This window comes from Nansenia antarctica (genome assembly GCF_963989245.1).
Source record: "Nansenia antarctica genome assembly, chromosome: 1".
Lineage (NCBI taxonomy): Eukaryota > Metazoa > Chordata > Actinopteri > Argentiniformes > Microstomatidae > Nansenia > Nansenia antarctica.
Window position 1 is genome coordinate 37,018,988 of NC_137674.1, and position 13,345 is coordinate 37,032,332.

Here is a 13,345-nt window from a genome sequence, read left to right on the forward strand (position 1 = left end):
CATCAGCATGATCCCTCATGCACTGTAGTCAACAGATCACAGTCACATTCAAGTTCAATGACCGTTGAGCTTCAGCAGTGGTTCAACGCATACATGTAATGCATAAAAAGGGAAACCACACCACCACCATCCGAATGTCTCTCTAACCAGTCAATATCCTATTTATTATTATTATTATTATTATTATTATTGTTGTTAAATGGTTATCAGTTAAACGGTTAATATATATATATATATATATATATTTTTACAATTTATTCAACCATAGAGTAGTGTTTATGCAGTACACAAATACATCATAAATTCCTCATCACAAAGCCTAAATGTGCTCCAACATGTCTCCAACAAGACATTTTGTCTAGAAGTGTAGTAGAGAAATGAAGTAGAGAGATGTTTTGGAGTAAACACCACACTTTGAGAGTTGTGACAGAGACAGAGCTCATTTGACTGTGGTCTACAAGGTCACCTGGCATCTGACCTGGTGTGTGTACACTCATTAAGTCCTGTGCAAACAGGGCAGCAGCACGAGGCTGAGGTTGCAGAGACCTGGATACAACTCGGCAGCTCTTTTACATAGCCCTTACTACCCACATAAATATCCATATAGGTAAAGGCCTGGGTGCGAGTCAGCCCATCCATTGGCCCCAAGAGTCCCTCATCTCTCCCGTGTTACAGCATAAACAGTCCCTCCGTGTGACAATGTAAACATTCCTCCCTGTGCAGGGGCTGATTTGACTTGGAAAACACTCACCCCCGCATCCAGTGGTCACGGACCGTTGCTCACGGATCGTAGTGTTTTTTTTACTCTAAGTGAACCACATCAGAGAGCTTCACTGAGGTGATCTACCAACTCTCCTTATAACCCATACCACCCAGCACATAATAATAATAATAATAATAATAATAATAATAATAATAATAATAATAATAATAATAATAATAATAATAATAACAACAACATAGTTATAATAACAATAATAATAATAATAATAATAATAATAATAATAATAATCATTACCTGCACTCTGGTTCGGCTGTTTACAGACAGTTCTGCTGTAACCGTCAACTTACTGAATCACCTCAAACAGAAGCATTTTTCTCAACTGAAGTAGGCCTGTTCATGTCTTTTCACAAATTAAGCAGGGATTTCATCACATTAAATGTTGCCAGTGTTTGTTAGTAAGTCTGTGTGTAGACAGTATGTTTGTAAACAAGTGAAATGGTTTCATATTGGCCTAATAATCTGGGCCCCTGTATAATGTAGGTCAGAAGAGTTTTATGAATAGCAGAAAACATATGCTTCTAATTAATGATGTTGAGTCTAACTCAAATGTCATATGGTTATCTTTACTTCACTCCATGCAATCAGAAACAAGACAGGCTGTACCAAAGTAACACTGCGCAGGGAACACACAACTACCGGAATACATGAGTTAGGTGTGTTCTTGTTCACTTGTAATTTTCCATAGGATGGTGACAACAGCCAGGTTGTTTTTGGAATGTTTTAAAACAGTATGTTTTAACACACAGGTGAGTAAATCTTGTAAAAAAAATGTTCTGGGAAGCCATTGCACGTCTGGTGCAATGCCTGTGTCTGTAGGGCGGGTGTACCCACCATGTTCAATCATACCAGCTGCTCGGAACACCTCCACCATACACCAAAAGCATATCTTTTGATAAATTGTTTTGAATACACATGTATTCATTTTTCATTGTGCTCTCCAATCCACAGTGGCTTGCTAGGAAGAGAAGACGGCTGTTGTCATGTTGTCATGATGTCATGGCTGTCAAAGGCTAGCCAGTCAGGGATTAGAAATATATAATTAGAGAGAGAGAGAGATACACGCATACATACATACATAGCAAAGAATACATACTGTGAGAAATGAGAAATGAGAGGCCAGAAAGTTTGGCTGCCAGGGATTTAGTCCATGTTCAGTAAGGGGGAACGGAATTAAGATGAGCTGAATTGTGTTGCCATGCTATAAGCCAGCGTATGAAGCACGTTATAAGAATTCGAGACCCAAGCAAACACGTGCATTCAACACTGTATTATGGAACGGACAGGTTAAGCGTTTACAATTCCATCACTCCACAAGTGCCTGTTGTTCAGTCTATCACCGTGGGCCTCAGGGCAAACCAGGAGCCTTTCCATCTTGGCAGAGAGCAACCCACACATTAATGATGACTGTCAAATGGAAACCTGACTCAACATAACCTGAAGCTGACTGCCAGACGGGTAGAGAGGGAGAGAGTGGGGGAGAGAGAGAGAGGGAGGGAGAGAGAGAGGGGAGAGCTGAGGAGAGGCAGGTATGATTTCCTGCACAAAGACTGGGCTGGGCCACAGGTGTGTGTGTGTGTGTGTGTGTGTGTGTGTGTGTGTGGGTGTGTATGTGTCTGTGTATGCATGTGTGTGTGAACGGTATGTGTGTGTGTTTGTGTAAGAGTTTGGTAGCCTCCACTCCTCCCTCACATATTTGAATTAGTTTAACGTGTTATTTTAGCTTGTGCTAAGCTATGCTGAGCGGTTGATGAGGAGACGGCATACACTCAGCCTCTATGGCTGACAGGCGTTAACGGAAGAGTAGGCTCTAGTGGGATAGGAGGAAGAGGGAATGTGGACAATACAAGCGCGGTGATCGAATCTCCCAACCCACCCGTATTCACGGACATACGCACCCATGCACCACTGCACGCACACAAGAGAGAAAGAGAGAGAGCGCTCAAGTTCAATGTGCTTTTAATTAATATGTTACTGTTACGTTGCTCCATAGGCACTTTAAGATCTTCAGTGAAAAAGTTAATTATTTTTAATCATTTTAAAAATTCTAAACAAACTATTTATATTAAGGGTGTTCCTTAAACGTAGCGTGACAGATATTAAGATGTGGACACATTAAGATGGGAACTTCACATACAGTAAACCCGTAAAATACCAAAATAAGTCTAACATTTTGCCATTTATGAAATGTCAGAATTACCACACTGGCGACTTCCTCCTGTGTGTGTGTGTGTGTGTGTATGTGGTTGTGTATGTGTATAATCTGTCCGTTAGGGCGTGGAACACTGCTGTGGTTGTGGTGTGTCTGTTTAGTACATCTGTGATGTTTTGTATTGGACATCAAACCCCTTCATAGTATCTGATGAGTAGGTCTACATTAACTTCAGGCGGTTAGGGTGTTCGGGGGGATGTTTCATGTGTCCATGTAATGAGGATTTATAGAGACTCCATGATGGTGCAGATGTGTATGCCAGTAGTGTGGTACAGGCAGGATATGGGTATAGAATGTGTAGGAGATGTAAGGAGGTGTCGTCTGAACATAAACTGGTATGGTATCATATGGGTATTTACTGGATGAGGCATGTTCTGTAACTATGCAACCCAGTGTCCAAATTATTACGTTCTGGGGGATAGTTTCTGCAGACCAAAGAACATGATCTGTGTGGTTGTATTATCTAGATATACTGGCAGGTAAATACGGAAAGCAGAACATTGCATAAGAAGGTGGCGGGGTGGTGGAGAAACCACCCGACTTGTAAGCTGAAAGTTAAGCGCTGGGCACACATTTGTTTTTGGAGCTAATTGTTGTTGCTTATGGTAATATTTGCTAAAGCCTAATAACCGTAACCAGTCGAAGTTAATGCCTAACCATAACCAGTCGAAGTAAATTCCCAAACATAACCAGTCGAAGTTAATCCCTAAAGTCGTAATTCACGCAACGTGTTTTTGACACATCTTACGTCAAAACCAGATAATACCATCGTATTTCCTTGGTCTGCAAAAATGATCCCCCAGAACATAATCATTTGGAGACTATGTTGGACTATGGCATATAAAGGACGAATGGCTGTAGTATGTCATGTGGATTATAGGTCATTCAGTGTATTGTGTGTGTGTTGTAGTACTATGTGTGGCATGATTATGACTATGGGACGGATGTTGGCTGGATCAGTCTGTTGGATGTCAGTGTTCTGGTCTGGTTGTTGGGCCTGGTTGTTGGGCCTGGTTGTTGGGTTTGGTTGTTGGGTCTGGTTGTTGGTTGTTGGGTCTGGTTGTTGGTTGTTGGGTCTGGTTGTTGGGTCTGGTTGTTGAGGCTGGTTGTTGGGTCTGGTTGTTGGGTCTGGTTGTTGGGTCTGGTTGTTGGGTCTGGTTGTTGGGTCTGGTTGTTGGTTGTTGGGTCTGGTTGTTGGGTCTGGTTGTTGCGCCCTATAGGCTAGAGGACTGAGGACCTCTCAGGCAGAGTGGTGAGCTTCTCATCACCAGTTCTGCTGTAGCCAACCAGACACATATTCATACACCAGCAACATCACTGCCCCACCTATACACCCAGGAAGAGGAGAAAAGTGAATGTAGTTGCCAGACTGATTTTCAGATTGACATGTTGTATGTATTGAGTACATCAAAACAATGGAGAGTTAACTATTTCCAATTCCCACCTCAGACTTATATACAATATAATAATATCTCCATTCAGTTAAGGAATTATTATCCCTAATAAACCATCTAATTTTGTGTGACATAAATTTGTATATTTCTTAATCATGTATTGTGCACCACTGAGGAAATGGAAAGAAAGTGTATCAAATAGTTTGAAAAAGTCACCTGGTCCAAGTCTCATGATCTTGGGAACCAATCCCTTGTACAGCGCCAAGTATCTAAAGACATGGTATAAAAGAAAACATGACTCTTTAGCGAACTGGTGTATCCTCAATCATAGCATGAGAACATCTCAAAAGTTAGAACTGGAATCAAGGCTTATTTCTAACTTGATTTCTGAATTTGATCTGCAGAATTTGTCACAGTAGTCAGGGGTGGGAATACAAATATAGGACACAGAATGTATATATTCCTGTATGGTATGTCTGTGTATGTGTGCTGTGTGGTATGCATGCCTGCATGGATGTGTGTGTAATTCAGTGCGTTGGCAGCATTGGGGTTTGTAGAGGCGACTGCCTGCTAGTCTCTCTCCTAGGTCAGGTATTTACAGAGAGGTCTAATGGCCACTGGTGCGGTGTGTACCTGCCTTAATGCGTTCAAGGTGATCAGAGGCTGTCAGCCTCCGCCTAGCGGTCCCCCGTCCCACCCCCTGCCCCCGCCACTGATGGCGTTAATAAGGCTCGACCCACTTCCTCTCTGCCCCTCTGTCTGATTAGATTGACCTGCCGAGCGCCGTGCGGCTCGTTAGGACCTGCTTAACGACGTCTCCCATAGGGACCACTAATTAGCTGGGACTGTGTTGTGTTAAAGCACGGGACTGGATGGGGTGGAGGGGGCACCCTCTCTGCACCCCTGGAAAAGAAAAGGCTTCAGTGGCGCTCCTACAGAAGCCCAGCCCCCTAGGCCCCAAGTCAACTAACGACAATGTCTCTGTGCTCCTCCAGCAGTTTACATGGGGTAGGGGGAAAAAAGAGCAAATCAAGGGGCGCTGCTGCTGTCATAAAACCACACCATCTCTGGGCTAACCCTTCATTGGAACCAGTCATCCAGATCAACGGCTGTATAAATCCTACAGAATCGTAACTGTAGGCCTTTGATGCCTTTGGGCTCACAATGGAACATAGTCTTGCAAAAACTCATACTGAATGATAGCTACCCCTGCCTTGCTTGAATATAACCTTGTGGTGAGACCATGCACCCCCCTCCCACACCACCACCCACCCCATGCTCATACCCTTCCTCCCGGTAAACCACTCCCATGGTCTGGAAGCAGCTCCGGTACTTGATCTCTCCTGGGTCTGGCTGGGGGCCCTGGATGCGGCTCTTGGCCACGTCGAAGGGAATGTTCACACAGGAGGCGATGGTTCCTGACAGCAAGCCGATGACAACCTTTCTCAGGAACTCCAGACGTGGGTCCTGGCAGGTCAGGCAGGAGAGGAGCAGAGAGGACAGGAGAGGAGAAGAGAGGAGGGGGAGAGGAGAGAGGGATATTCAGAGTACAGACAGAACCGAGGCCTTTATGAGTGTAGCTGCATCTGTCGACGTCTCTCATATATCTGCCAGCTAGCTCCTTTTATAGGGAATATTCTAGGAGAAGAAGACCCATGCTGACAATATTTTTGCGATGTTTCAAAACATTAAAAAGAGAAGAAAAGCCAGAGAGACAGATACGAGTGATAAGGGGAAAGTCAACATACACGTTTGATCAAGACGGTCTGTTAGACATTGAGAGAGAGAGAGAGAGAGAGGGTCAGAGAGAGAGAGAAAAGAGAGGGAGAGAGAGAGAGCACGAGGGCTCGTGCATATGATTGCAAAGCTGGCATGAAAGCCCTGATCATTTTATGGTAGCGGGGGGCAGATTAGTGCTTCCTGGCTGCGGTGCGGCCCTCTGATTGGCTGAGCTGAAGCACATGTTCTTGGGGGGAGCTCGGCGAAAGGATTTATAAACAGGGTTCATGCAGGCAGACTGGGGAGGCATATGGGGACAATTTGGGTAATTGGGCTGTGACTCGGTACAGGGGTATTACTGTACCAAAGAAGCCCAGACTCAGAGAGCTCTGACAGCTAATTGGCCAGGAGATTTTTTACAAATGACAGCAAGCCAAGATGGTCCAGGACTTTCTCAAAGCACTGGACACCCTGAGCGGTGAGGGATATCAACATCGATCCTCACTTCGCTTTCTTTAGTGAGATGTGGAGTGTAGGGGGCGGGGGTAACGTTGCCCCGGCCCTCCCTCCTCCGTATGTACACCCACCAGCCAACTTCCTAACAGCCTGTAAGCAAACACTCACACCCACTCATACATTCACTTCTGATGGTGGCGTGTTGTCGGCTCGCGTTCTGCCTTTCAGACGGAGAAGCGAGAGAGACCGGAACACGGCACGGAACATGGATTTGACTAGAGACCACGTCTGAGTTGCGAGCTCATTGCTCACCTCGCTGACAAAAGGCTTGGGAGAGATTCAAGTTTGTCTAAAATATTTATTTTCTCCTACACACAATGGTGTGAGCCTCTCTTTCTTTTATCTCTCTCTCTCCCTCTCTCTCTCCCTCTCTCTCTCTCTCCCTCTCCCAATGTAATTGAATCCCAATCCCAATGTAAAAAAACCACACTTATTTGTATCATTTTTCCTTTATGACTAGTTCATTCCAGTTCATGAATCATAACCACCAGCTCCACTGTAAGTGCCCGTACTGAACTGGGTAGATGGAACAGAATTCTAGAGAGGTTCAGTTGGGGCTTCCACTGTAACCCCTCTCCCCTCCTGAAATAATACCATTGTCTGCTTCCAATTAGTCCATTGGAGTTAATCTAATGCTCCAGTTTATACATGTGGAGCTGGCGTATGGTAACGTTTCCATTAAACAAAATTAACTTTTGTTTGGGAATCGGGCCCTGCCGGATGTGTAATCTGAACCATTGAGGATGTTATGGAGAGCAAACAGAGGAGGTATTAGTGGGACTGATCTTTCCAGCTCCTCTCTGATTTCTCTTCCCCTATGGTGCACTGGAGTACTTAGGGCTAACCAATCCTACCCGTCAAAGCCATGCTATTTTCATAGGCTAAGTGGTCAAGAGTAGAGCCACTTATATCTTTCTGTAGAGAGTTTTCTTTTTCTTTTTTTATCAGGGCAGTGCCAGAAACTTAAACTGGACCTATCGTTAGAATGGATATACTGTATAAGGAAGAGTGGCTGGTCTATGTAGTGTCAGAATAGAACATGGAGGGGTCCAGCCAAACGGACTGGATAGCAAAGGACGGCAGAGAAAAGACAAAAACCCATTAACATTCAACCATATACCGTAGATACCTGGTTGGCAGGAATGGCATCCTTCACGTTGAAGTAGAAACCAAAGTAGATCATGTTAAACACACCATGGCGCCCCAGCGTTGACGTTAATCCTTTGTTCAGTCCTCGGAGGCCTAAGCCCTGTGAATTGATGATGTGCCGTGCTTGTGCAAACGTGGAGGGCTGCTGTATGGGGCAAAGTCATTAAGATCAACAGATGTCAACAATGACAATGCACAAGGCGGAGCCAACTGGGATTACTATCAAACCACAAAACCTATATAGGCCTATAACGACACACACACACACGCACGCACGCACACACACACACACACACACACACACACACACACACACACACACACACACACACACACAGGCTATATCTCTTACCGCTTTGAAAGCATCTCTGTTGGCTTGTAGACTGACTTTCACCACTTCGAAGGGATTGACCACCAGGGCTTCGGTCAGCCCTGAGCCCAGCCCTGCCACAGACAGTGCCTAAGGGTGGAGAGAGGGAGACAGTCAATCAGAGTAACAGACAGGGTGAAAGTGAGAGGCCAAATGAGGGGCAGAGGAGGAAGTGAGTCAAAGGAAGAGTCGAAAGCAGGAAAGGTGGATAAAGAAGTGAGTGAAGAGGTGGATGGTATGGGTTAATAATAGTTTGTTATGTGTTGAAGTGACGGCACATGACGTTTCTCAGAAACTTGCTTCTGTGTTTAGTTTCTCAGTAAACTTGTTTTCCGAGCCTTTCTTAGTCACCTACGGAGGGCATCTGTCTTCGTCATGCAGTGACAGCCATTGTTATTGTTCTACAAATGTCAGAGTATGTATTGAGAGAGAGAGGAGAGGAGGAAGAGGTGACTGAATGAATGAAGACAAAGTGAGAGAAGGAGAGGCAGAAGTCAGAGGGGATACACAGACAAATAAAAGGTCAGGTCTCTTCTAGAATGGTTACTACCGGTAGTTACTTTCAATTATGAGGTGAGGAGGGGCTTTCGGGTGGTAAAACAGTGTAGGTGTTGAAATAACATGGTTCGATTTTCCAGGAAATAAAACCATCAAATCAATTTGACATCTCAGATATGTGTGTGTGTGTGTGTGTGAGTGTGTGTGTGTGTGTTTGATGTACAGGTGAGGGTGGTCAGTGGGTGTGGAGGTAGCGTGGGGGGAGGAGGATGATGGGGGGGCTATGACTTTGTGTCTGTGTGTATGTGTGTGTGTGCATATGTGTGTGTGTGTGTGTGTGTGTATGTGTGTGTGCATGCTCAGCGAGAGGCGTAATGGGAACACGTCAGAAACGTGTCTGTGCCTCATTACTCTTCCTGCCTCTTTCTCTCTGCTGTCAGGGCCTCGGGACCCATCCTCTCAAGACATGCCTGCCACTGTTTACACAGCCACACAACCCTTTTTAATGCTCTTATTTGTATTATTCCGGAGTGTGCGTCCTCATTAATCACACTGAAGGTATTCAGCTGTTACTCTGCTGAATGGAGAGAGAGAGAGAGAGGAGGAGAGAGGGGGGAGAGAGAGCCCTGCACCATTCAAACCCAATCTGTAATACATCCAACACTAATGATCGCACATACTGTAACCACTAACCACAGTGTTTCATATAATACCCCATGTCCTCCAGGGAGGGTGTGGCTGAAGGAGGCTTAAGAGGGACTGGAGTGGGAGGCGGGGGAGGAGGAGGAAGAGGAGGAGAGGGAGGTAAAGGGGGGAGGCGGGAGACATGATGGATGGGACAGGTAAACATTTCTACTCCCTCCCGATGGCTATGCAAACAAGGCACAGGGATGTGCTCTGAGCCGGCCGGGTCTGGCTTCATCATTGTGAGTAGAGGCTGAGACGCATACGCAAGTGAGGCCATCCATCACACCTTGACACTCCGCTGTCACCTAAATGGGCGCTGGAGGTGGTGACACTCCTCCCATCAACTGGGAATTTGTCTCATTAACACCTCTGAGTCACTCGGTGAGGAAAAGATGCTGAGTCAAAGGTAAGAATGATTACAGTATCCTACAGTCTCTATCTGCTTTTGTGTATCTGTGAGGGAGTGAACCTTTTTTGAACAAGTTGTCACACATAGTTGTATGTTCATGGGCTTATTGTATCAGGTGTGAGTGAGTAGTGTGTTGGGTATGAGACTCACCACACCAGGAGAGAGAGGGGTGAATACCAGCGCCTTCTTGTACTGCTCAAAGGTGAGAAACTATGAACAGAAGATCAGGATGAATACACTGTCAAAAGCCAGGATGATAAAAGACACACACACACACACACACACACACACACACACACACACACACACACACACACACACACACACACACACACACACACACACACACACACACACACACACACACACCTGACTACAAACCATAGAACATTCCAAGAAGATACAAGGCTCCACATGATTGTTTCATGTATTGACCAGCACAAAGAGGCCTTCTCTGAACGTAAGAGTTATGAGGAGGGCCAAGTGTCCATTAGGACATTTAGTATTTGACTCCTTTGGGGTCAGAATTATTCATGAACAATGAAATAGCAGACATGGATTTGTTTATCTGAGCTCAGGGCAAAATGCCTGCAGAGGCTATTTAATCTGGGGCTTTCATTTGCTTTAATTTCCCCCTCCAGACATTTCTCCCATCAGCTTTGAGCTCTGCGTGAGCGATTACCCCCGTCTCCTCAGTGCGAGTGTTTACATTCACACACACACACACACACACACACACACATACACACACACACACACACACACACACACACACAAACGTGCGGCAACGCTGCTCACACAGCATCTCATTACAGAGGGGCCTGATGCCAGGCGCTGCCCGCTCTCTGGCACAGATGGAGAGTGAGGCGCTGAAGCTCCGATCCCCCACACTCTCTGCTCCCCTATGGTAGAGGAGGCTCGATATCAAATGTTGTGAGAGGGGAGGAGAGGTTCGCTGTAAATCCTTGTAGGCCAATATTGGGAGCGCTCCAGAGCAAATAAGAGCAGCAGGAAGACAAACATGGCGGAGGATGTTGCGTGTTTGATCACCATGTGTGTTCCCCTGTTAGCAGTAGCCAGCATGCTTGGCTGTTTCATATAGTAGTGCAGGACTCAAGCAGGGCAGAGAAAAACTGGGTCTGGTAGCTTGGTCACATGGCACACAACAGCTCGCTGCTCTGTTGGGGATGAGTGGCGTAGAGAGAGAGAGAGAGAGAGAGAGAGAGAGAGAACTTCCTGTGGCTTACCTTAACTGCTCTCTTTGGTGTCTCAGCCAGGATAGGGGGAAGGATTCCCTTATAGAAGCCATAGATACTGCAGAGAGAGAGAGAGAGAGAGAGAGAGAGAGAGAGAGAGAGAGAGAGAGAGAGAGAGAGAGAGAGAGAGAGAGAGAGAGAGAGAGAAAGAAAGACATACCCAGTGTTACATATAACAACAGAGCAGCGTGCATCCAACACCATGACCTGCCAGTGGTTGCTGACCTTCACACATGGATGGGCAGCAGAGCAGACTCGATTCACTACTATTTGTTGTCTCTGAAAACCACAGATGGGTGAAAGAGTGGACTGAGGGTGGTATTGACATTACTGTCTCTCCACATTAAAGGTGAAATCTGGAAATCAAACAACAACAAAACGTTATCCCCACGACTTTTTTGGTAAACAACTGAGGGATGGGGCTGGAGAAATGGAACCGCTCTCCATGGTTATGGATGCAAGGACTATCCATGACATCAAAATGATAGTTTTAACCATGCTTTGCTATACAGTCTTTGTTTACAATTGCATTCTGGGTTCTGATGGGGTTAGACAGTTGAACTAAAGTCACGAGACATTAATAAGTTATATTCTTCAAGAATCAATGGCTATATATCATTCAGTCAAAAGTCCAAAAATGGATGTACAATACCAATCCCAGATTGCACCTTTAAAGAATTGTTGACCGATATTGAAACAAAAATCCTCATCAACAGAGGTTGAATCTACATTCAAGGCATCTAATGATAGTGACTCAAACTGTGATCCTCACTCTTAAGTCACTCCCCCTGTCTACATGGAAAAACATGTTCCCTGTAATGCAAGGAAGGCACAAAATGTGTTCTAGATACACATTTTAGAAGTGCACGCATGTGCAGTTTCCGACTGTTCCGTGTGAAAAGTGACAACATACACAGAACATATATCACCTCACACACGTCAGGATGTGCTCACTGGTAGCGCTGTGGGTAGCGAACACTCAATAAAACCTCACTGGAACCCCACTGTCCTTCCCTCTCCTTTCACTCCTACCTGTTGTTCTAAAAAGGGTTTGCCTCAAACCAAAACAGGTAGAACAGGTCCAAATCTTTAGACAAGCACTACAGCAAACATGGTACCATCCATTTGGATGTAGAGACATATTACTGACAACTTACTTTAAGAGACCTCTGACATCGTCCACCATATTTGATTAACATAAGTTACTTCAGACAGGCAATTAGCCTATAAGCAAATAAACAATGTGCTGATCTAACATGAACCACACCTGTCTTTGTCATATACTACTTCCGTGAAACCTAATCTGAACTATACCTAATGGCTGTGATGATAACCCATTACAAACACACTGGCTATGACTGTACTGGTAGGTTACTGCACTGTTACTGAAATGGATCAAATTCTTGAGAAGCAGATGTAACCCATTGTAAGTCCATTGTAAAGCAATCACATTGGCCTCTCATCGCTGATTGCTTTACTCAGATAAACCTGATAACATTTGCATTGCAACATCACCAAGGCATATATTATTAAGAGAGAGAGAGAGAGTGAGAGAGAGAGAATCCTAAATAGTGTGCAGTGAATTCATACTACATGGAAAGGCAAATCTAGTAGGACATCCGGGCATTTTATACATACTAAAGTTAGATAAATGTCACATACTGCTAAACTTTCTAATCTTGTATACTGAAAAGTATTCGGTCGCAGCCTGTGTGTTTCTGAGTGTGTGTATTGATATTGAACACATGTATGTGGATAGGGAGGACAGCGTAACGTGACTCCTGCATGTGAACTCCTGGGGTTCTATTGTGGAAACACTCTCCAGAAGTCAACAGAGATGTTCTCGGCTGATTGCGTCGGGGCGTAAATATTATTGTTTCTGAAAAATAGAGATCTGGTGATTACACCTTCAGCAGGTTCAGAGCGTTTCACCCAGCACTCGGGCTGCATCCAAAAATGTAGCCGAACCCACAGCTAATTACCAAAACTGATATCATCAAATGACAAAATCACTCTATCAACACTGGAGTGACATAAAAAGCTATACAGGTGAGTTAATAGGGTCATTAACAGAGTTATTACAGGAGATAGTTATACTGGGGGGTCGGTTTCCCTCGTGGAGGCCAAAATGCCACAAAAATAGATCACTAAGGATTTATTCGTAGGAGTGTTTCATAAAGACAGAAGCCCCTTCCCTTGACTCTCTTTGCCCATGCAAATGGTGGCCACATAGTCCCCGGGTGTGGTCAGTCCGGGGAGCCGTCAGGTGAGAAAGCAAGGTTGCAATGTGTTACAGACTAACTAGGGCTTCAGGTGACCGAGCCTCATTTGAATCCTGATTTGATTGTAAATGT

The 13,345-nt window shown here is 45.0% G+C and overlaps 1 protein-coding gene across 3 annotated transcripts in view; it reads right to left on the reverse strand.

Moving 5' to 3' along the window:
* Positions 1-2,006: 2,006 nt before the first annotated feature.
* The window catches only part of slc25a21 (solute carrier family 25 member 21), a 73,755-nt gene continuing 62,416 nt past the window's right edge, over positions 2,007-13,345 (reverse strand). For all 3 annotated transcript variants that reach the window (XM_080535978.1, XM_080535977.1, XM_080535979.1), the window contains exons 5-11: positions 10,983-11,049; positions 9,886-9,945; positions 8,124-8,231; positions 7,752-7,916; positions 5,673-5,854; positions 4,604-4,656; positions 2,007-4,319 (exon numbers count right to left, since the gene is read on the reverse strand). In XM_080535978.1, coding sequence (XP_080392104.1) covers positions 4,258-4,319; positions 4,604-4,656; positions 5,673-5,854; positions 7,752-7,916; positions 8,124-8,231; positions 9,886-9,945; positions 10,983-11,049 — 697 coding nt within the window. In that variant the 3' untranslated portion in view covers positions 2,007-4,257. The remainder of the gene's footprint in view (positions 4,320-4,603; positions 4,657-5,672; positions 5,855-7,751; positions 7,917-8,123; positions 8,232-9,885; positions 9,946-10,982; positions 11,050-13,345) is intronic.